This window comes from Colletotrichum aenigma (assembly GCF_013390185.1).
Source record: "Colletotrichum aenigma strain Cg56 chromosome Unknown KSG_Cg56_contig03, whole genome shotgun sequence".
NCBI lineage: Eukaryota > Fungi > Ascomycota > Sordariomycetes > Glomerellales > Glomerellaceae > Colletotrichum > Colletotrichum aenigma.
This window is the reverse complement of record NW_023500909.1, coordinates 5,403,988-5,425,375: the sequence shown is the minus strand read 5'-3', so window position 1 is coordinate 5,425,375 and position 21,388 is coordinate 5,403,988. Positions and strand designations below refer to the sequence as shown.

The window sequence follows — 21,388 nt, the reverse complement described above, 5'->3', positions numbered from 1 at the left end:
CAAGCCCATACTCTGGGTTCCGCCAGAGTATCGATCATCGGCATTTGACGTTCGGGGTTCGGCTATAGCGCTTGGCTGTCAGTCAGGTCAAGTCTTGATAATGGAGTTCTCATCAGATCTCTCAGTCATGTAGACGGGCCTTTCTCCTCCTCAAAACTAAAATGTTCCTAGGTTGCTTTTCAATTTCACAGCGTCTAACCAGAACGCATGTTCCTTTCCATCTACGAAGTGTCTCAGCCAACACCTTACGTGGTGCGCGCAATGGACAGTGTGTCTCAGGGTAAAAGGTATCATAATCTCTATTCTAGCATGTCATACATGATCTCGTTACGGTTCCCAGACATCCAAGCTTGCGCCGGCTGTCTCTCTATATCCCAAGTCCCAAATCCAAATCGCTAAGTCGTCCCGTCCGTCGATACTCCCTGGGTATAAAACACTCGAAACTCCTAAAGGAATGTTTTCCAAGCCTAATTCCCACCCTTGAACCAAGACCATCAAAAGAACACGAGGCGAAGACCATGTAAACGGGTACTAGCCGCTCCTGGTTGACAACCCCTCACTCCATATCAGCATGATCCGCTTCATCATCCACAGCCTTTCTCCGCTGCACCCTGCTGAGCCTCGCCATGGCTCTTTGCTTAGCCTTGGCCTCCTTTCTAAGTCGAATCGCCGTCCTGACGTCGACTTTCTCTTCTCTCTCCTCTTCGATACTCTGGTACATTGTCCCGATGGCTGAAATCCTCCTGGTGCCCCGCCTGCCGAGGGCCAGGTCTGCCCGAGCAGGTAGAATATCGTAATCACCAGGCCCGTCGTCCTCTTCATCAAGTGAGAAGATGGGTGCCTCAACTCTCGGGTCCAGAGAAAATCTCCTTTGGAAACGCACTGGGCTGCCGAAGCTGTGGGACTGCCGCATGCTGGGACGCGAAGGTGATACATAACTTGGCTCCGGAACAGCAGACAGGCTGTCAAACAGGCCTGGCAGCTGCAGACCTGCTTCTCCGTACCCGCTGTCGCTGAACAGCAGCTCCTCCTCCTGAGTCGCACCAAGACCCGAGTCGCGATGGCGTGTTGTAATGAAGGAATCCGCGTCAACGTCATCGTCTGAGGAGAGGTAGTCATCAATGTTGAAACCTGCGCCTGGGGTAGCCGCGTCCACTGGCGATGGCAGCGCGCTCTCGAGAGCAGTGCAGAACGAGGTGTGGTCAGCAGTTCCACTGTGCAATGAGCTGCAGCTGTCGTTCATGAACGAAGACATGGTCGCCAGATCGACAGACGTCGTGGCTGTATGTCTAGACTGCGGTCGCGGAAATGAGCTGGTGCTTGACATGGTCGGCGTCGCAGAGGATATTGACCAGTGGCGCAAGCTACTGGTCCGGATCGGCACATGCTCGCAAATCTCATCGAGTTTGTTGTTCTTCCTTGGCGACCCGTTGCTTCTCAACCGCTCGTCTTGGCTCTCACGCCACGAGGGGCCATTTCTCATCACATCTGTCACAGATTCAAGTCAGCAAAATCTCTCCATACAATTAACACAATGGTAGAAATCGACGGTCAAACTAACGAGGTGAAGGCGCCGGTGAGGATCCATCCCCAGAATCAACAAAGCTCTCAACCTCAACCCGGCCGACCCGCCCTCTTGCGTCGTTGTCATCGTCGGGAATCACACTCCGGGACGACAACTCGCCGTTGCGGAAGGACGGCACACCTGTCGCGGACAGTGACAGAGTATGTCGTTTTGAGGGCGTTTTCTGGGTTGGGGAGGAGAAGGTGGAATTGGCTACTGACCCTCCGCGGGATGGCGGCCTCACCGCTTGATAAGTCTCGGGCTGCGCATGGCCGGAGGTCTTTGGTCGCTGCTGGACCGGCAGCGAGTAGTTGTGCTTGACCACGTAAACCGGCTTCTGCGATGTCTTTGGCGACGATGGCGATTCGGTCGGTCGTGTGCTGAAGATACCCAATTCGTTGAGTGGTGCCTCGCCACCGATCGTTGATCGCCGTTTCTGTCTCCTGGTGCTAGGCGAGACGGATGAATCGGCTATTTTGTGGACGTCAAGCGGCCCGTTCGATGGGGTAGTCGGGATGAAGGATCCAAGAGAGTAGGACCCAAGGGATTGTCTTCGTCGGCTGCGGGCCGATTCGGGTACGTCTTCCATGATCGTCTCGTGCCTCTGCGATCGATCGGGATTAAAAATTGTGGTTCGGAAGGGGATTTGGCCGACGCTCGCCGAAGTTAGAGACTTCGTTCGGCCGCCCATATCGAGTGAGTCGTGGCGTCGGGGAGGCTTGAACGGTTGGTCTTTGTCTCCAAACTGAGCCATTGAGACAGACGGTGCGGGCGCGCCATCTTGCCGATCATGAGGGCTACCGCCGTTGGTGGCATAGAATGCCTGGACCTTCGCAGACGCCAAGTCGACTCCATTTTCACCAATGTTCCTGTCAGCAACATCCTCTCCATAATCCCTAACGCCGGCCGCCTTGACCCGATTCTGGAATCCGGAAGGTTTGATCTCAGATTGGGCGTCCAAGATGTCGATGAAACCTCGGGCCATGGAGCTATTGCTCTGTATCGAGAAATGGCGGTTGTGTGCGAATGGGGCTGTTGGTGGACGGAAAGGCTCGCCTTCGAAGGGGATCGCCGGCGATTGACTTCCACGTCGCGGTGCCGGGGACCCCGTCGACGTCACAGAACCGAGACGCGGTTTCCTGAACGACAGCGGTGGGCCCTTAGAGGATTCCCTTCCTCTGCGACTCGATGGCGACGATGAACTCGGTCCGGCACCGTTCGGGGCGGAACTGGGACGTTCAACGCTGGCATCGCGGAATCGTGGTACGGGCGGAGCGAGTGCCGATGCTTCGGATCCGGCTATAAGAGAAAGATTGGTTTCGCTCATCTTGTGGTGAGACCGTTGCAGGTCCTCAAAGACGTTGGTTGGGCCATTTCCGGCGACGGGGTAGGTTCCTGAAGGTGTTAGTCGTATTCGCAAAGCGACTCAAGGTGGGATGGAATCCTACCAAGAAGTGGGGGTAGAGAGGCCGTGGTAGCATCGTAGGCTTGCGCTTTAATGTTGTTTGCTGACTTTTCCGATGATCTTTTGGACGAGAAGAACTTCAAGAGGCCCATGGTCGCAGTTTCTCGCCCGCCATGTGGCGGTTGTCTTGGGCAGACACGCCGTCTGTTTGTTGCGTAATACTATGGCTGTCGAAGATACGACGATACGACGACTAACGGTGTTGGAGCCGGGTTTTGAGAGTATCACGGCCCAGGACTCGAAGATACAAGGCTACTGTGACCACGGCAACAGTGACGAAGGCAAAAGCTGTCGGGAGAGAAGGTGTAGAGGAAGAGGATTGGAGCTGAGAGGAGGGGGGTCGGGGAGTCTAAAAGTTGCGTGGACGGGCAGGAATAGCGTCAGTTCTAGGCGGGCGATGGAAAAAGAAAAGGAGGGACCATGCGACGGGATGAGTCGTGTAAGGGTGCTAAGGCTGATGAAGTGCATACATGATGGAGCGGAGCGAATGGGCAAGATAGAGCCCGCGCTAGAGCGACTGTTAGACCGGGTTGAAGGCTTCGTGCATCCAAGGCAAGACGCGATACAAGAATCCATGTACCTGAGCGTGGCTGCTTCATGTTGCATGGGGTAGCACACCCTCCTTCATCGAGAGCCACTGGCGTAGCCTCCACCAAGGGATCAGACGGGATAAGAGGATTTCTAGTAAGGCAAGGTACGAAGCACGCGGAGCTGGGCCAAGCATTTGCGACGCCAGCTACTACCCAGCTTTCCTGCGCTTGCCCTGCTGTGACCCGATATCCAGGCAACTTTGCCTGGTTCCTCTGTCCGGATGCCAAGTTCAGTTTCCCATTGGCGGTTGACTCGTGCGTATTTGCCCAAACGGAAGAGACATGGTAATGGATGCGGCCCGTCGACCGTGTCCAAATCCACGGCCAAGTCAAACGAGTACAACACGCAGGCCGCCTCCCTGTCAAGTCCTCGTTTACGTGTTTGTATGATGAGCCGCGCACCTGGTCGTCCACAATTCATGAGCGGTCGGCAAAACCTGGAGAGAACAAGCTGGCGCAGCAGTGACATGACTTGCTGCTCGGACGAAATTGAGGCCCCGAAGTTTCGAAAAACAGGTCAGCAAACGGAGGGCAGAGTCGGATGGGATGGGACATGAATGCGACGGATGGGATGGCCCGCGGCCCGTGCGAAAGTGACAACAAAGGTGTAAGCAGAACGAAACAGCTTTTCCGCCAGTTTCGCTGCCTTAGCTTTCGTTAGCATGTGTGAGGCTTCAAGCTGGCTCTGCCTTTGCATCACTCAGGTCAGCTTCAGGTCTGAGACGGATGTCGATAGAGTTCCGCAACCCTGGTGCTGGGGTCCTGATCAGGACAGCGTATCCCGTCGTCATTGACAAACAATGAACCAAGACGGAAACCGAAATTGTGGATGTCGAGAGGCAGCCTCCGGAGCACCCTGGGCCGAGGCGGCACAGTGTTTGTTGTCGTCCAGATGGAAAATTTCTGAGCGATCGAAAAGCCGTGGGAAAAGCAAACAGGCAAGGTCTCTGTTCCCAAGAGATGAACTGCGTACGTGTGTCTCCACGATGACAGCCATTGCGGCCAGTAAAAGAAAACATGGACGGCCAGGTCAGGGGTAGCAATCGTAATTTAGCGTAGCTCTCGGAGAAAAAGCAATCGAACAGGGTTGGAAAGAAGCCCATTTGCCAGCTTCTTTTATTGGCAGCGCCAGCTGACCGGACTCGCGACTAGCGATCTAGTGTGTCCCAGAGACAAAGTCAAAGAAGGCCCTGTTGAGTTCTGAAGCAGCACCGGTCGGTAGCGTATGGCTTTGTTCCATTGAACCTGCGACGAAACGACTTCTGAAAGGGACCAAAATAACGGGATACGCAGTCGAGGGTTTGAGCTGATGCTATCCGCCATCTTTCTGCTGTAACAATGGGTTGCTGAGCCCCTCTTTGAGTCTCTGAGGTAGGAGTGCAGCGGCATTGCAGTGCAGTCAGTACTGGGTCGGGACCAATTATACGCGCAAATCGAACGATATTGACGACAGTTATTTCTCCGCTAGTGGGCTGAAGGCGCTGGCCGCCCCGTCAATGCCGTGTCCATCTTGAGTATATCTCTGCTATTGTTTATCTTCCCGGGGAAGGAAACCCCTGCGTCAGATGCAGGCGCTGCAAGTGGGCGAGAGTGAGACACCTGCGATCCTGGTGATTGGAGGCAGACAGAGGCAGATCATTCAGGGATTCTCCCCTGCTGTCCCGCGAATGTGGCGGCTCTGGTGGATGATGGACGATCAGTTTCGGCCAAGCTGAATGACGTTCAGAGTCAATTGAAGACGCGTCGAGCATTGATTGTCGTCAATGGCTCCGTCCATTGCTTCCGTGTGAAACTAGACCGGAAATATTGCATCTTGAACGAGGATGCGAGTCAATCTCATTGACGGATGCTGAATTGTTCAGGTCACCACCGTCTGTAATTTTATCGAGAGGCCGGCGCTAGCAGAGCCAAGTCGCGGTCCATGGTCCATGGCCATCAGCGTGCGTGCACAACCGCAGCGCTTGTCGGTTGGTCGCGGTGTGCCACCCGTTGGTCCCAGCTGGGTGGACGGAGAGACGAGGTGGCCGAGAATAGCCTCGTAGCTCCGGAGCGCTGCCATGTTTTGCAGCATTGGCTCAGCACGATGGAGCTGGTGCAACTCGACAGGAGATTAAACCGATGTTCTGTTGACGGACTCCTAGGAATTCGGCGGAGTTGGATCCATGAAGTTCGGACGACCACAGCAGATGCTTAGTCACTTCGTTCGTGACTTATCAGTATTGTTCCTTTTTCTGCTTTTCTTCTCTTGCGACAAACATACTCGCCCACGAATCATATCATCCTCACAGACGTACCAGCCTGGTTTGGCTCTCGTTATCTGAAGGAATTTTTGTCTCGAAGGGTCGAGGATGGACCGCCAGCCACCGACATGACGCGACAAGAACCTCCGTCATCTTTCGGCCGAATGCAGGTCGGGACTGCAGCAGCATCCACTGAGAAACGTCTACTCCGCGCCAAAGCGTCTCATCACTTCTCATCGGAGTCCATCCCGCATCCGCAGGTTTCTTGGGCGCACAAACAAACGAAATTTTCCTCGGCCTCCCCCGTCAGCCTGCTTGCCAGCTGTAGGTGTCCGTTGCAGCACGGAACAGGGCGGCCTCTCCCCGCCAGCTTCCAAATCGCTCAACGGCAAACGCCTCGCCTCAGGGGGCAGTTTCGTCTCGGCCTTTGCTTTCAACTGGATTTTGCCGGAAGCAGGTAAGCATTCAGCGTTGCACGCAACGATCCGGCTAGCCTGGTAGGCCTGTTAGCGGCGATCAGCCACCACGTGGAACACCGTAGTCAGGCTTTATCCGAATTCTGAATGCCTCCGCTTTTCCACCCCCTGACCGTTCTTCTCGGACCTCCCGGCTCGGATCTTGGCTTACCTCCAGCCATGGCCTCATTATGCGAGTGATCCGGCCGCACGACAAACAACTTCCTCACGGGGCACGGGGCAGCAACGTTGCTTTTCCTGCCAACCCCTCCTGCTTCCTTCTGTCTCGATGACTGGGAGTGGCTAGGCCAGGATGACTTGGAAGAGAATCATCCAGACCCTGGGTCCAGAGATGAAAGGCCAGGAAACGGGCAGACGAAGGGCGCTACCACGCGCCGTCTTTTCCGCCATTCCTTGAACAGTGAAGACCTCCATGGCTCTTCAAGCGCTTCCCCCGGTGCCGCTCGGACGGTGCTCTGTGCTCCCGGCGTCCAAACGTTGAACACTGCAGCGTCCGAGCGGACTTGTCAAACTGCAGGTAGTGGCCGCCCTCCGCTTGGGATTTGGGATGTTGCGAAGGGGTCCTTCGTCTTGCAGGTCGTCCTTGGTTTGCGGAGTCTATGGGGAAACAAGCTTCAGAGACGTGACGAACCAGCCAGTGCTCACTCCGCGACCAAACGGCCCGACAAGCTCTGTTAGGTTTTGAGGGGTTGAAGAATGCAAGGAATACTGTCAGGAAGCACTCGCAAAGACAGTCTGGTCCCAAAGCATGCGGGCGTTCAAGACTCTGTTGCAGGCAGGTGTCGTGGCGCCGCCTCATGAACGACTGTCGTGTGGCCGCTCAGCCCTAAGCTCAATTTCTAGCATGAGTCTGGATAGTCCTTTGGTGGCGGCTACTGCCAAAAGGACATGAGCTGCATTGGAGGACGCCATTCGTGAAGGTAGTCCCAGATGGCTGTGAGCTTCCCCGGAATCCATCGAGACGGCCGTCAGCTTGCTTGTTGTCGGGGCAGCTTCCTCCCATGTGCCAAGTGCCACGTGCCTGAACAGTCGGAACATCTGAGCAGCCATGAGCACCCACGAGCGTACCCCTGCAGATTGCTGCAGAAAAGTGAATGTCTCTCCCTGAAATTCGGATGTATCCTGTGGCGCAGTCCGATGCATGTGTTGGTTCTAGGGCTGTTGCGTTTCATGGAGCCGAAGTTGGGCGACGGCTCCTGGGCAGGAGCAGAGTGATGCTTGGAGGCGAGTTGATTGTGTGTAGGTAGGTAGGCAGGGCAGGTGGGCCTCAGTTCGACTGCAGGATCCGACAAGACTCCTCGAGGGAGATGCTTGCGAACAGAAAGGAGTGACATGTTAAAAGTAAAGCATTGAGGATGCAACTTCCTCTGCGTGGGCACAGTGCTGCTGGGAAGGAGCGATGCTTGGATCAATAAGGCCGGCCCACGGGGGCTGGCTGCCTCCCAACCACAAAACGGATTGGAAAGAGGCAATAGGTGAGGGTTCCACTTGTGGAAGGAAGGAACTCTTTCGGAAAGCAACTCCAAGTATCGGTGTGCCTCTGTTGGATTCCATTCCTCTCGACGACAAAACTGACCTCCATCCTCGAGTTGTGCGCATTCATTGCCCAGATTGCATCAACATTCAGCAACTTTTCTCTAATACTCCTACAACTACTTCGATATTTCTTTTCTCGTTTTTTTGGAACCTTGAAACCCATCGCTTCTTGAACCACGCACGCAACATTCCCCTAACACCAATGTCTAACCCCCAAGCATCCGGTCAGACTCCCCAGGGTCCTGACAAGCAGCATCCAGACAAACAGCAGGGCTAGGTCCCCTTCTTTACCGAGCATGACGGTGCTCCCCTTGTCGACAGCAAGAAGAAGCCAACGCCAGCTACTAGCAGACCTCCCACCCAGGCCAACAGCAGTCAAAACCCTTTTGGTTACACCGAGCCAGTGCCCACTCCCACGGAAGACCAAGATCAATTCATTGAGTTAACTTTGGGCAAGCCTGTTGCTACTGTGGAGACTTCCAACGACAACAACTTCGACGGAAAGCCGTCCGAGGAGCCTTCCTCCCGGGCTGGCGGTAGACAGCATGCTGTCGATACGTTGATGGATTCAGCTCCCCAAAGCACTGAGCCACACACTGCCCCTGAGATGACTATTTGTGGCAATGAACTGTCTGAAGAACAGTACAGACAAGCCGAAGACGCACAGAAGGGCTTCTTCGACCACCACAGGAAGTCCTCCACGGAGTTCAAGTCCATGCACGGCACTTTTGGCGGCGACGGTATGAAGGAGATGTCTGACGGTCTGAAGGAGAAGTCTGGTGATCTGAGGGAGAAGTCTGGTGATGTATTTACGACTGCCAAAGGCAGAGCGAAGGAGACGTCTGGTAATGCAGTCACTACTTTCAAAGCCATCGGCAGAGAGGAGTTTGAAACCCAGAAGAAGGTGGCGCGAATGTTCAAGGGTCTCCTGCAGAGATGTAAGTCACCACGGCTCCGTTGATGAGATTGATATCTAACGGCATTATCAGCTTCTGGGTCCAAGTCGGAGTCGGACTCTGCCGCAGCTGGAAGCGTCCGTCCAGACCGCAATACGCGCAAGGATCAGAAGGAACACAAGCCGACAAGTGGCAAAATGCCCCGAAATTCGCAGCGAGTGCAGAAACGGAGCTCGAAACGCGGGAAGCCGTCCTCTGATTTCTCGAAGTTGGGCTCTCTTGTACCGACTGAGAAGCAAAGAGACGACGTGCCGAGACAGGGTCAAGAAGACAAAGGCCAGAAGACAGTCGATAAGTGTCCAGATAAGTGTCCAGAGAAAACCGATCCCCACCACGCACCAACGCCACCTTGCGAGTCCCCGAAGGAGTAGATGACACCCACCAAGGCCCAGGAATGCATGGGATGAGGAGGAAATACCTATGATTCGAATAGTCTTCCCCTAGTACCAATACAACAAACAATGCTGTTCACCCTTAGTGTGCCTTTTTGCGTGAGACTGCGTGCCATGACCTAGTCAACTCAATTCCTAAACGCCGTATCCGATTTACCATTCCACTCTAGCTCACCCTGCCATCGTCGTGTTCAAACCCAGATACCGCTTAATCCATAGAACCAGCCAGCGCAACAGCACTAAACCGCAAATCGGCACCCTCTCTCTCCAAGAACTTCAACGGTCCCCAGGTAAGCGCCTTCTCGCTCAACACATCCTCGCCCTCCTCCAACTGCCCCCTTGCGAGGGGTCCCTTGCGCCGTCCATCAAGCTCCCACAGCGTGCCATCGTTGCCGCGCACGAAGCAGACGTAGTGCAGATCGATATCGTCTGCCGCCTGCGGGGCCTCCGTCGCGCCCTGCGAAGCCGCCTCGCGGTGCGCCGTGGCCAGCGCAGGCGTCTTCTCGAGGAGCTGTGCGCGGGCGACGGGATCGAGGGGCTCGGCGTTCTCGAGCAGCGTGTTCAAATCGGAGGGCTTCTCTGTTGCCATCACGAGCAATGCATCAGCTCATCTGTTTCTCCCCAACTCGCGCAGCAGATGTCGAGAAGAACTTACGAATATACTCCCTCGCGGGCCCGTTGCTCACCGCATGCAGCAGCCCCATCAGCCCGCACGCGTTGCGGATCGTCTGGCGGAACCACAGCACCGGCTCCTGCGGGCCCTTGCCCTGGTACTCCTCGAGCAGCGCGTCCTCGGCCAGGCGGTGGCTCTCGTAGGCGGCGCTGACGGGGAAGACGAGCAGCACGGCGAGGGCGGGCCGCGGGATGAAGGAGAGCATGTCGGCGTCCGTGAGGGAGAAGACGTCGTGGATCGCGAGCGCGGGGGACAGGCCCAGCTTGTGCAGGAGCGTCGTCATGAGCTCTGGGTTGGCTTCGAGGGGGATGAAGGCCGGGGCGGAGGCGGAGGGGTCTGGGTTTGTGGACGACATTTGGGCGGCTTTTTCTTCGTCTGTGTAGTGTTTGTTATCTGTAGATTTGCGGTGGGTTGTGAAGTCGAGTTTGGAGGTGTAGGTTGAGGATGGGAGAGCTATTTGCCCCTCCAAATACCAAGGTCCAAGAGCCGGAAGGTATGGTGGGGTCGGTGAGGTAACCGCTGCCGCCTGAGCTTTGAGTGCGGGGTGTTGGAGCTTGGGGTACCGGGTTACTAGAGACCCCTGTCAACAACCGAACATGATAGACGCAACGCATTCACAAAAGGAGGCGAGCAGGTGTCATGAACATATTCTATTCTAGAGCGGCGCTTGTTCCTTCATGTGGCCAGCATTGATTTACAGTTCTTGCGTGTCGTACCCAAAAGGCGTCCTCATCCATTTTTGCGCCGTCGAATGCCACTCGTCCGTCCCCCGTCTATGTGATTTATATGGATGGTTTTACAGTATGATTTACAGGAGGATCTCAACCGGCTGACGGTGATTCTCTCCGGTCGTGACTTTCTGCGTCGTGCAGCTTCTCGTCCACCTTGTCCCAGTTCTCGTCGCTCGTCACCTGCTCGTCGAGCTGCTCGTACTCCTTCTCGTCGCCGACGAGGGGCTCCTCCTCCGGCGTGGGCTCGACCCACGAGTCAACTTCTACAGCGGGCGTCTTGGCCTTGCCCTTCTCGATGGCCTCCAGCTCGTCGCGCTCCATGCGCAGCCTGTCCTTCTCCGACTGGTTCTTCAGCGCCCTCCTGCGCTGGTTGTCGCGCAGCTGCTGGTTCATGTCGGTCTGGAAGACGGTGTTGGTCGCGAGGTAGTGCGCAATCTTCTCTTCGACAAAGTCCTTCATGTGGAACGCCAGCGTCTGGCTGACGAAGATGCTCGGGAAGCGGTAGCTGACCCACAGGTACAACGTGATGGCCTGGTGCAGCGTCTCGATAGCGCGCAGGTACTTCCTGCCGTCCTGCTGGCCAATGTCGTCGATCGAGGCGTCAAGCAGCTCAAGCGGGATCTCCTTGATGTCGTAGAGCGCGCCGTTGCGGCGCGTGGCGATGCGCTTGGCGATGGCGCGCACAATCTCCTTCTGGCCCTTGTCCTTGTTGACGGGCGCGTTGAGGATCGTGATGCGCTCCTGGACCGTCATGGGGAACTCCTGGATGGTGTCGGCGATCTCGATGGACCGCTCGTTGACGTGGACGGAGTAGCGCTCCGAGACGGGGGCCAGCTCGCGCAGGCGGAGGAGGATAAAGCTGAGGGGCGTGTCGGGCGGGAAGTACTCGGAGAACCTTTCGATGACGAAAGCTGGCGGGTGGATGACCGCCGTCTCCAGGGGTTCGGCCTCGTTTTGGAAGGCTTTCCGGATCGTCTGCAAGTCGTCAGGGTCTAGTGTTGTCACGTAGCCCATCTTCTTCTCTTCTACTGGAGCGACTGCGGTCGTATCTGTGCTGGCGTCGCTGGTGGTGGCTTGTCTGGCAGTCTTGTATCGGCCTGCTCTGCCGCCAATCTGCTTGATTTCAGACGTGTTCAACACACGGAACTGTGTTCCGTCGTGCTTGGTTGCGGTCTCAAAGATGACTCGCTTGATCTCGAGGTTGAGACCCATGCCGATAGCGTCACTGGCCACGAGGAAGTCGTAGTCGTTGTCCGGGTCATTGAACAGGGCGGCTTGCTGTGCTCGAGTCTCAGGGGGCAGGGAACCGTAGACAATAGCACAGCGTCGCCCGGTCTTCTCTTCAATGGCATTCTTCAGACCGTGCAGGTTGACTCGGGTGAATGCTACGACAGCATCTCCCTTTTGCAGCTTGGACAGGTCGTTGTCGAGACTCTGCTTCATTGTCTCGAGTGGACTCAACCTCTGGTACCTGTGGACGATACATTCGTCGCCGATGCTGGCGCAGATCGACTTGATCAGGTCGACAACACGCTCTTCACCGCAGAGATGGACCTCCTTGGCCATGACGCCGAGCAAAGCTTGCGTCCACGCCCAGCCTCGATCCATGTCGCCAATCATCTGGATTTCGTCAATGACCGCCACGTCGACCATCCGGTTCAGCGGCGTCATCTCGACGGTGCAGCTGATGAAGTAGTTGTCCTCGTCCTCCGGAATGCGCTGTTCCTCTCCCGTAACCATGGCGCATGGCTTCCCCTTGTTCTGGAATCGCATGTAGATCTCGTGGGCCAACAGACGCAAAGGCCCGCCGTAGATTCCCGACTTTGCGTTCTCCAGCGCCTTCAATGCCCGGTACGTCTTACCGGAGTTTGTCGGTCCAACGTGGAGGTGGATGGTGCGCTGCATCGCACGCGTGGCGGGGAACCACTCCATGGGGAAGCGCATGTCGGCCAGCTTCTTCTGTCTCGGTGTCACCTTGGTCAACTTTTGACGCATCATGAAGCTCTGAAACGAGTACTTCAGCTCTGATGTGAGCCCCTTGACGTCTGACCTGACGAATGCATTCCGCAGCGTCCAGAACAGAGGGTTCTCCTTTCGCAACGTCGAGCCCTTGTTCGCCATGTGTATTGACTTCTGTATCGTCTCGCGGAACAGCTGAACTTCGTTGTTGAGCCCATTCTCGCTTTTGATGCCAAAGTCGCGGTACTCGGGGTTCGTATCCGAGTAGGGGCCCATGTTCCTCAAGACAACGTTGAACTGGGAGAGAATCATGTTCCTGAAAGTTTCGTAGTTCTTGCTCCTGTTGGCCTGGTATTTATTGTGTTGCCGGGCAGATCTTAGATTCGGAAGCGATTGCTTCTCGGAAGTCAGCCTGGAGCCTATGAAGGAGTATGGTAGAGGGTGTTGTCTTTCTTACCTTGAATGCGGCCGGGCAAGACGTTGCGAAGCCATGGCTGGGCGCAACACGACTCCTCGCCGCGGAGAGAGTCGCGCTTCGCAAAATCGCTCTCATGGTGGCTTATCTTCTACCCAAGGAAGCATGGCCGGCGACATGCAAAGAACATGCCGCGATTTTTTGATGTTGTTGGTGCAGAGAAGCAAAATCGGAGACAGCAGACAGCCCACCTTCGCCTCCACGCCAGAAAGCTCTGACAGAATGGAACCCGCGTACGAAGTGGTGATGGAAATTTTGGGAGCGATAACCAATGCGCCCCCTGTCGCTGTGCCTTATCAACCAGCGCTCTGATTCGCCCTGTGTTAAAGGTTACGGGGCGCCCCACTACGGTCTAGCGCATCCGCCTCCGATTGACCTTCGTCATCACGCATTCCATTCCCTCGTCGTCGCCGCCATTCTGCGACAAGCGCCCATCATCGTCCCGTTCCCCGACGCCCGACTCTCGCTTCCTGTCCACCACCTACGTACGCATCCCACCTCGTCGCATCGAATACAGCTGCCTGGTCCCTTTTCGCGGCACTACAAAGCTCGAAGAATACCCTCAAGATAACGTCCAAGGATTCTCCGGGTCGCCCCGTATCAATCGCCATGGCTTCCTCGTCGACGCCCATCACCCCTTTGCTCTAGTGAGTCGCCGACAACCGCAATTCCTGCGACACAGCTACCACTGCGCATTCAAGCTGACCACAATCAAATCCAGCTCGTGCATAGCGCACAACAACACGATCCTCTCCGAATGCACGACGTCGGCCTCCTCGCAGACCTCCTCCCTCGCCTCCCTCATCCTCCCCAAGATCGAGCACAGCAGCCCCCAGAAGCTGACCTACACCCACGGCTCCCACCACATCCACTACATCGCCGAGGCCCCCTCCGACCACCCGGACCACCCCTCCGCCGGCGGTCTCACCTTCCTCGTCATCGCCGACGCCTCCCTCGGCCGCCGCATCCCCTTCGGCTTCCTTTTCGAGATCCGCCGCCGCTTCCTCGAGCAGTTCCCTGCCGACTCCACCGACTATGCCGAGCTGCCCAACTACGGCGCCGCCAGCTACAACGGCCAGCTCAAGAAGTTCATGGTCGACTACGGCACCACCTCGGGCGGCAAGGACGACGCCATCTCCAACGTCCAGCGCGAGATCGACGATGTCAGGGGCATCATGACCCGCAACATCGAGGGCCTGCTCGAGCGCGGCGAGCGCATCGACTTGTTGGTTGACAAGACGGACCGCCTCGGCGGTAGCGCGCGCGAGTTCCGCGTGCGCAGCCGCGGTCTCAAGAGGAAGATGTGGTGGAAGAACGTCAAGCTGATGGCGCTGCTTGCGCTGGTCGTCATCCTCATCGTCATGGCGATTGTGATTGCAGTGAAAAACTGAGGGGTAAGAGGGTGGTAACGCGCGCGGTGGCGCGTATGCGCGGGGTGAATGGCGCTTGTTTCGATGGTGTTAGAGAACTGTATCCTCTCCAGATTGGGCAAATGGTTTGAATGGCGAAAACGGGAAGCAACACTACTTTTTTTGGGAAGCAAAACAGGGAGGCTCTAATTTCTTTTTTATCCTTATTACCACCTCGAGGGGCGCTACCTGTGGTAATGATTCCCTGGGACTGTCGTTTGTGGCTTTGCTGGACCACATCCGAATTCACATGATTTTCTATGCTTACTATATTGAAGCTTGCATCATGGGAGTTGTACGAGTGTGACCTAGAAAGTGAAATACTGCGCCAATGCTACAAATGTGCAAGGTAAACATGGCCCAGGTTTAGGCAGATACACCAAAACAAACTGAGCACATGGATTACGCGGGTTGCTCCCAAGAAGATTGGCAGTGTCCACGTCCCTGTGGGCTCATCACGACTTGGCGCAATAGGCATCCATATAGAACAGACAAGCCGACAGAAATACGGTAGAAAGTCGGTCCGATCTTTGCATTCGAACAAAAACAAGGTCGAGAAACCGAGCGCTCCTACGACAGATATGCGCCTGCTTGAGATGACAGGACGCGGACAACGTGGAAGAAGAATGTGGCAAGAACAACGACTGGTTGGGTTTACATGTGAGAATAATCAGACCCAACCCCAACGCCAAACGTAGACACTGTATGAGCATCGCCGTGTGAGCTCACCGGGCCACGATACAATCAACGGCTCTTCATCAACTCCATTTGATCATTCAATCCACTCCGAGATGCCCCCGATCCATAGCCGGGTGAATGGCTCCCACTCGCACGTCTTCTAGATGACGACGCTTGCTTCCCGGCTCAATCTAACAGCACAGTCAATTTCGACACCCAGCCTCCGCATTCTGAAATCACTTACACACATCACGCCTTACTTATCGCTGATGGAATCCTCTCACAACTTCGGCCCCGACGTCCCGTCCGCCCTCCTCCCATCCTGGTAGACGTACCCGTGCGCCACGGGACTCATCCCCATCCCGGGGCTCAGAACTAATGGCGGCCGCCGCAGCTTCTCAGTGAAAAAGACGGGATGCCTGGCGGACGCGTTGTGCTGCTGCTGTGCTGCTGGCTGGAGATGCAGCAGCGGTGGCGGAGGCGGTGGCAGCCGCGATATCGTTGCGGTGTGGTTCGTCATGGCTGGCGGTGCGGCTGCAGGATTCGACATGTTCCCTCGTCAATCATGTATGTGAATATGTTGAATCTAAGATGATCCGGAATTTGACGCCGGCATTAGGAACCCCTTGATAGGGTCTGTCGTCATCTTTAATGTTGCGGGGAAAGGTTACGCCCCCCTTACCCCAATCCAACCCCCCGGATCGGCCGTGCGATAGCTCGCTGAGAAAGGCGACGCTTCGGCTTCGGTGGGGCCGCGGGTTTTGGGAGACGGGTGAGCAGCCGAGGCACGCGACACACACGGGTCTGCAGCAATAAAGTCATGCTCAGTACGCAGCCAGACAATAATGGCTCTAGTATTTTGTCATTAATTGGATCTAATATGATTTTGAGCGCCGGTTCCCTCATGTGTCCTTCTTGGTCTTCTTCTTGCCCTTGGACTTTTGCGCCTCCTTGCCCTTCTTGATGGCATTGACGAGGTCCTCCACCTCCTGCACCTTCTCCGCCTCCTTTGCTTCCTTCGCCTTCGCCTCCTCTGCCGCCTTCTGCCTCGCCCTGACAAGAGCCTGCTCCTTCTCCGTCTTCTCAATCAGCTTGTCGCTCTCCTCCCACAGCTTCTTCGCCACCTCCTCTTCGTGGACGTCCTTCCGCGCAAAGTCCACCTCGCGGCACTCCTTAATCAGCCTGCCGCCCTTCCCGCGCGCCAGGCCCGGCTCCATCGCCGCAAACAGCAACGACTGCGCGCCCTGGTCGGGGCTCTTGAGCAGCAGCCACGGCACAAAGTACGCCGCCAGGTACACGAACAGGCCCCAGAGCGAGCCCCGCGACAGCCAGCGCCGCATGCCCGGCGTGCGCGCGTATCCCGGGTCCACGAACACCACCCGCGAGTTCATCGGCAGCTCGTCCGGCCGCTTGTACGCGTCGAGGTGCTTCTGGAACGCCTGGCCAAAGACCATGAGCGCCATCTTGCTCCGCTTGTACGCCGCGCCGGGCGACCAGGCCGTCTTGCTCAGGGCGGCGCCGTCGGTCAGCGGCGGCGAGCCGATGTAGGAGGGACACGTCGTGAAGAGGATGCGCACGTCGCGGTCGAAGGGCTGCGCCTTGATGGCCGGGCTGAGGATGGAGAGCAGGTGGAAGTTGGCGAGGTAGTTCACCATCCAGGTCTCCTCGAGGCCCTCGGGGGTCAGGCGCGGCTTCGCGGTGCCGGGCGGGGTGACGGTGGCGGCGCAGAGGACGATCATGTCGAGGCGGCGGGGCGGGGAGTTGTCGATCCACTTGGTTGCGAACTTGCGGATGCTGTGGAGGGAGGCGAGGTCGACGTGCTCGGCGTAGATGAGCTCGTTGCCGGTGCGGGCGCGCAGGTCGCCGACGTACTCGACGAGGAAGGGGTCCGAGACGGGCGTGTGCGTGAGGAGGACGAGCTGGGCGCCGCGCCGGCCGAGCTCGTAGGCGGTGCTGGCCCCTATGCCTGACGTGCCGCCCGTGATCATGACCACCCGCCCGTGCATGTCTCGCTCCGAGGGGTTGCTGGCGCCGGAGCAGTACAGCTTGATGAAGGTGAGGACGGCGACGGCGGTCGTCGTCTTGAGGATGAACCACCAGTTCTCGACAGCCCAGGCCGGGGGCCCGGCGGCGAAGACGTAGCCGATGTAGTCGATGGGCATGGTGAACGAGCGGGCTTTCGGGGATGAGGCTGTTCGTAAGGGGTTCAGAAGTCGAGCATCGCACCCAAAGCTTCGTTGTGGAAGCTAGGCAAAGGCTTGTGACGAGGCCACTTCGCTGGGCTTCCTTGGTTTCTAGAAAAAGTGGAATTCTTGACGTGCTCTCAGGGGAGTCAGGGGGAGCCTCCGAATTGCAGCAGGGGCAGGTCCGCCCCTGCCGGCAGCTGCAGGGGAAGGATGGACGGCACATCAGCCGGCTTACGTAAACTTCGCCCCTAGGCTTCAATCTGGATTGGCCTCAACAACCTCTTCTCCATCAGCACCCTCTCATCTTACAAAACCCCAGCATCACCGCGATCAAGTCCGCTGGCTTTTAATCACCGTCAGGAGTGACTTCTGAGTAGGAGTGAGGCTCGTTAGCGCGATGGCGGCGCAGATGCAGAGGCCAGACGATGTTGACGAAGAATACGATGAAGACTACGATGTGCCGCTCCACCACAAAAAGCCGTTTGGCGCAGGCATCCCGCGGAAGCCTATCCAGTTCGTCAAGGCTTCAGACCCGACACTAAGTACGACCAAACCAGAGAAGACAACAAAATCGGGCTCATCAATAGGTGACTTCTATCTCAGCCTGGTTCTTCCCAAGAAGTCCGAGGAAACTCCAGTACCGGAGGCGCATGTATGCGCCGTGTGCGATCTGCCCCTCGAAGAGGAAGCCGTGAAGCAACTAAGTAAGGAAGCGAACGGCAAAAAAGATGCCACCGCAAGGCAGAAACACGAAGCATCCATCGCTCATCAAGTATGCCTGACACACTCACATCCACCGTCGGCACTGGACCGCACGCGCATGGGCTTGACGTACCTCTCATCGCACGGCTGGGATCCAGATTCACGGAAGGGCCTGGGTGCGGCGGGACAGGGTAGGCAATACCCTATCAAGACTAAGCAGAAGGAAGACAAGTACGGTCTTGGATTAGAGATTCCGAAGACGTTGGCGGGTAGAATCGAGAAAAAGAAGCCCCAGACGCTGGATGCGAAGCAATGTCGGAAGAAGGCAGACGAGGACAAGAAGAAATCTGAGAAGTTGAGGCAGATGTTTTATGGAAGCGAAGATATGGATCGATATCTTGGAACTGGTCGATGAATGATACCCAATAGACAGATTCAGCGATACAATTGACAGAATGATAAACATTGTATGAGCTTGGTGTGGCAATACATAATAAGTCTTGTGATGTTCACTTTTTCGCCGTTCAACAGAAGTCTCTCAACCACCTCTGGAAGGTTCCAGTATGAAGCAAAGTGTAGGGCTGAGTGGCCTTGAGGCATAGTCTCAAACACTGCCCCTCTGATGACTGGGCATTTGAAGCTGCTGTTGTACTGCGCGCCCTGAAAAGCAGCCGATCGAAGTCAAGAATCATCTAGCAACCGATTGATGGACTTCGAAACGTTGATATCCTCTGCCTTGCCGAGATGCCTTCTCCAATTCTGAGCGGCGTAGGAGAAACAAGGGAACATGCTCAATCGTGTGTCCATTTCCTCCGCTGTTTGGGCAACTTCACTCAAGAACGAACTCATGGTGAGGTATCGAAAGCATGATACTGCGAGGTCTTTATGATATAGACCCTCATAGCGGTTGCGCAACCAAGTGTGTACAGTGGTATGCACCATACTGATTGCACTTCCTTGGAGAACTACAAGTCCCATGCAAACCTTGAGGATCATCGTCCATCGTACCAGATTCTCTTTGTTAATCACATTAATGCCTTCCTCGGTAGCCAGCCCGTGAGCGAGCTCCGACATTTGAAGCTTCCTCTCGGCGGAGATGATCCATCCCATAACCCGTTTTGCCAGGGTGCAGTGTGATTTGGACTGGGCCTCGATTCTCTGAAGGCTTGATTCGAACGCGTCTTCAAGGTGATTTGGATATGCCATCAGGGCCTTCCGCATTTCTTTGACGTTACTGAGGTCCACGAGATGATCGACGAGAAGCTGGACAAGCAGGAAGCTGTGTACTGTTAGAGTTGCCTAGTCATCCAAATCGTGCCTTATCTCCAGTTCGGGGTGATTTTTGATTAAATTACCCTAATCGCACTCCTCGAACCTGGAGACGATATAGGCCCTCAAGTCATTAGTATCAGCCTGTATCTTCATTGTCGTTTCTTGTTTCAATGCAGAACGCATCTCCGGCGTGGATCTACTAGTGATCAGGATGCTACAGTTGACATGAGTGAAGGGGACTAGAATGACTCTCAGCTCCTTCGGGTTTTTCATCTCATCGGGGCCGTCGAGAACCAGGACGAACTGGTGGACGGCACAGGCGATCTTCAACGCATCGGAGAAGCCTTTAGAACTTCTAGGCCGAAGTATACCCAACTCTTTTCGAAAACTGACGAGCTTCTGAATCGTAGTGGCATCTCCCCTCGCGATGACCTGGCGCAGCAGACCCTTCCAGATTGTTTCTATGGTTTGCTCTTCTCTATTTCCAAAGTCGAAGAAGTAATGTAAAACGTGAATAGGGCTTGAACGAGCGCCTAGGTCTTGGATGGCTACAGCCGCTAGCATCGACTTCCCGACTCCGGAAGGACCATAGCACCAGAGAAGCGGTAGCTTGCTTCCAGCTGTCCACTGCTTGTAAGCTTCTGACCTCAGGAACCAGGCTCCAGTACCCGGCAAGGGTTTTGGGACGGGTCTGGAGGTTTCCTTGGGGTTTCCGAGCCACTCCAGGAGGTCTATCTGGTCTTGGTGGTTGGCAAGGCGTGTGACGTCTCTATGCGTGGCGGTCGCGACGGCAAGCGTTTGCACTGATAGGAAGTCCGCGAAGATGCTCCGGAAACGATGAAGATCCTCAACGTGTTTCTTCAGACTCTTCTCCTGAATCGGCCAGAAAATGCTGGGCGACGGCTTCCGAAGCTCAGAGCATAACTTATCCAACTTTTGAGCGCACTCTGCCACGACGCTCTCGGATTAGTCGTTTGATCGCCTAAATCCAAGATTCTCCTTCGCGAGGTTCTGGGAGACTTCTTCACTCCGCGGGAGGACTTCAGCCAGAGCGGAACTCTCGCGAAGATAGTGTTTCTGTGTGCTGTGTGCGGAACGAATGTCAGCGACGTAGCTGTAGCTGAGCTTGGTGATCTGCATAGCCATACTGACCAGACTGGCAATGCCAGATACCAGTCCTAACACTTCGACCATGGCGAACTGAGCTCAGAAGTTTGGACCAGAAAAGTTATTCTTCCTGTCGCTATTACTGTCGAGGTGATTAACAGGGAAGGAGGAGATACGATTATGAGATACATGAGGTTAGGCATTCTGAGGGGTTGGTCCTCCACCCAACGAGACTACCCAATCAACAATAGGAAGGGCACCATCGCTCTTGCCTAATATGGCTTTGTGCAGCCATGAGAGTGAGTCTAGGAGTCCGCATGGTGGTGTATGAATCAGAGACCGCCTGTTTTTCCTGTGCTATACCGACTACTTTTCCGGTGGCTATAATCTACTTTACTGTCGTCGCTTCTATCATCGTCGTCGTCGTCGTCGTCGTCGTCGTCGTCGTCGTCGTCGTCGTTGTTACTTTCGTCGTCTCCGACAGGAGTAATCAAGTACACAGGAAAATTAGGCGGTCTCATGAATTAAGAGGGTGATGAAAGATGTAATCACATCAGCAGATCGGCAGTGAACGAACGGTCGCTAAGTAGGTTTTGGCTGGCATTTGCAAGCCGGTGCTTCTTTATGGGCCATGCCGCAAAAGAAGGATACCTCGCTAAGTAAACATGATAATGCATTTCTACGAGATCTACAATTCCGGCAGTTTAACGGTAGTGGAGGGAAACGACATGAAATAATCCGGTGTCAGTGCCGTGCCGATCGGGGCGGTGGGCGGTAGGCGGACCGGCGATTGTGCCCGATTTCTAGCTTTGAGGAGACAAAGCGTAGAGTAGGAAAGTGGCAGGCTAGGGGAAGAGGCAGACTCCCATGTGTGCAAGTTTCATTCATACAATAGCAATCAAGCATAAGGAGAATGATCGGGTGAACATCGGTAGCGGACCGTCGTGAAACATACAGGGGACTGTCGGGCGTAAACA

At 55.7% G+C, this 21,388-nt stretch overlaps 7 protein-coding genes across 7 annotated transcripts; 3 read left to right on the top strand and 4 right to left on the bottom strand.

Annotated features, from left to right (window-relative positions):
• Nucleotides 1-556: 556 nt before the first annotated feature.
• Nucleotides 557-3,121, bottom strand: CGCA056_v005422 (uncharacterized protein; the record flags this gene model as incomplete). Its single annotated transcript, XM_037320674.1, has 3 exons — nucleotides 557-1,488; nucleotides 1,562-2,959; nucleotides 3,013-3,121. The coding sequence occupies 3 exons, from the start codon at nucleotides 3,119-3,121 to the stop codon at nucleotides 557-559; spliced, it is 2,439 nt and encodes an 812-aa protein (XP_037182162.1).
• Nucleotides 3,122-8,478: 5,357 nt separating this feature from the next.
• CGCA056_v005421 (uncharacterized protein) lies at nucleotides 8,479-9,198 on the top strand (the record flags this gene model as incomplete). The annotated part of the gene is made up of 2 exons (XM_037320673.1): nucleotides 8,479-8,809; nucleotides 8,861-9,198. The coding sequence occupies 2 exons, from the start codon at nucleotides 8,479-8,481 to the stop codon at nucleotides 9,196-9,198; spliced, it is 669 nt and encodes a 222-aa protein (XP_037182378.1).
• Nucleotides 9,199-9,427: 229 nt separating this feature from the next.
• On the bottom strand, nucleotides 9,428-10,247 carry UCHL3-0 (Ubiquitin carboxyl-terminal hydrolase isozyme L3; the record flags this gene model as incomplete). Its single annotated transcript, XM_037320672.1, has 2 exons — nucleotides 9,428-9,798; nucleotides 9,875-10,247. 2 exons carry the CDS (start codon nucleotides 10,245-10,247, stop codon nucleotides 9,428-9,430), a joined length of 744 nt encoding a protein of 247 aa, XP_037182377.1.
• Nucleotides 10,248-10,713: 466 nt separating this feature from the next.
• Nucleotides 10,714-13,135, bottom strand: CGCA056_v005419 (ATP-dependent RNA helicase suv3; the record flags this gene model as incomplete). Its single annotated transcript, XM_037320671.1, has 2 exons — nucleotides 10,714-12,978; nucleotides 13,040-13,135. The coding sequence occupies 2 exons, from the start codon at nucleotides 13,133-13,135 to the stop codon at nucleotides 10,714-10,716; spliced, it is 2,361 nt and encodes a 786-aa protein (XP_037181288.1).
• Nucleotides 13,136-13,666: 531 nt separating this feature from the next.
• Nucleotides 13,667-14,448, top strand: VAMP714 (Vesicle-associated membrane protein 714; the record flags this gene model as incomplete). The annotated part of the gene is made up of 2 exons (XM_037320670.1): nucleotides 13,667-13,704; nucleotides 13,779-14,448. The coding sequence occupies 2 exons, from the start codon at nucleotides 13,667-13,669 to the stop codon at nucleotides 14,446-14,448; spliced, it is 708 nt and encodes a 235-aa protein (XP_037181548.1).
• Nucleotides 14,449-16,046: 1,598 nt separating this feature from the next.
• CGCA056_v005417 (putative oxidoreductase) lies at nucleotides 16,047-17,306 on the bottom strand (the record flags this gene model as incomplete). Its single annotated transcript, XM_037320669.1, has 1 exon — nucleotides 16,047-17,306. The coding sequence occupies one exon, from the start codon at nucleotides 17,304-17,306 to the stop codon at nucleotides 16,047-16,049; it is 1,260 nt and encodes a 419-aa protein (XP_037181285.1).
• A 421-nt stretch (nucleotides 17,307-17,727) lies between these two features.
• CGCA056_v005416 (uncharacterized protein) lies at nucleotides 17,728-18,447 on the top strand (the record flags this gene model as incomplete). Its single annotated transcript, XM_037320668.1, has 1 exon — nucleotides 17,728-18,447. One exon carries the CDS (start codon nucleotides 17,728-17,730, stop codon nucleotides 18,445-18,447), a length of 720 nt encoding a protein of 239 aa, XP_037181547.1.
• Nucleotides 18,448-21,388: the final 2,941 nt, after the last annotated feature.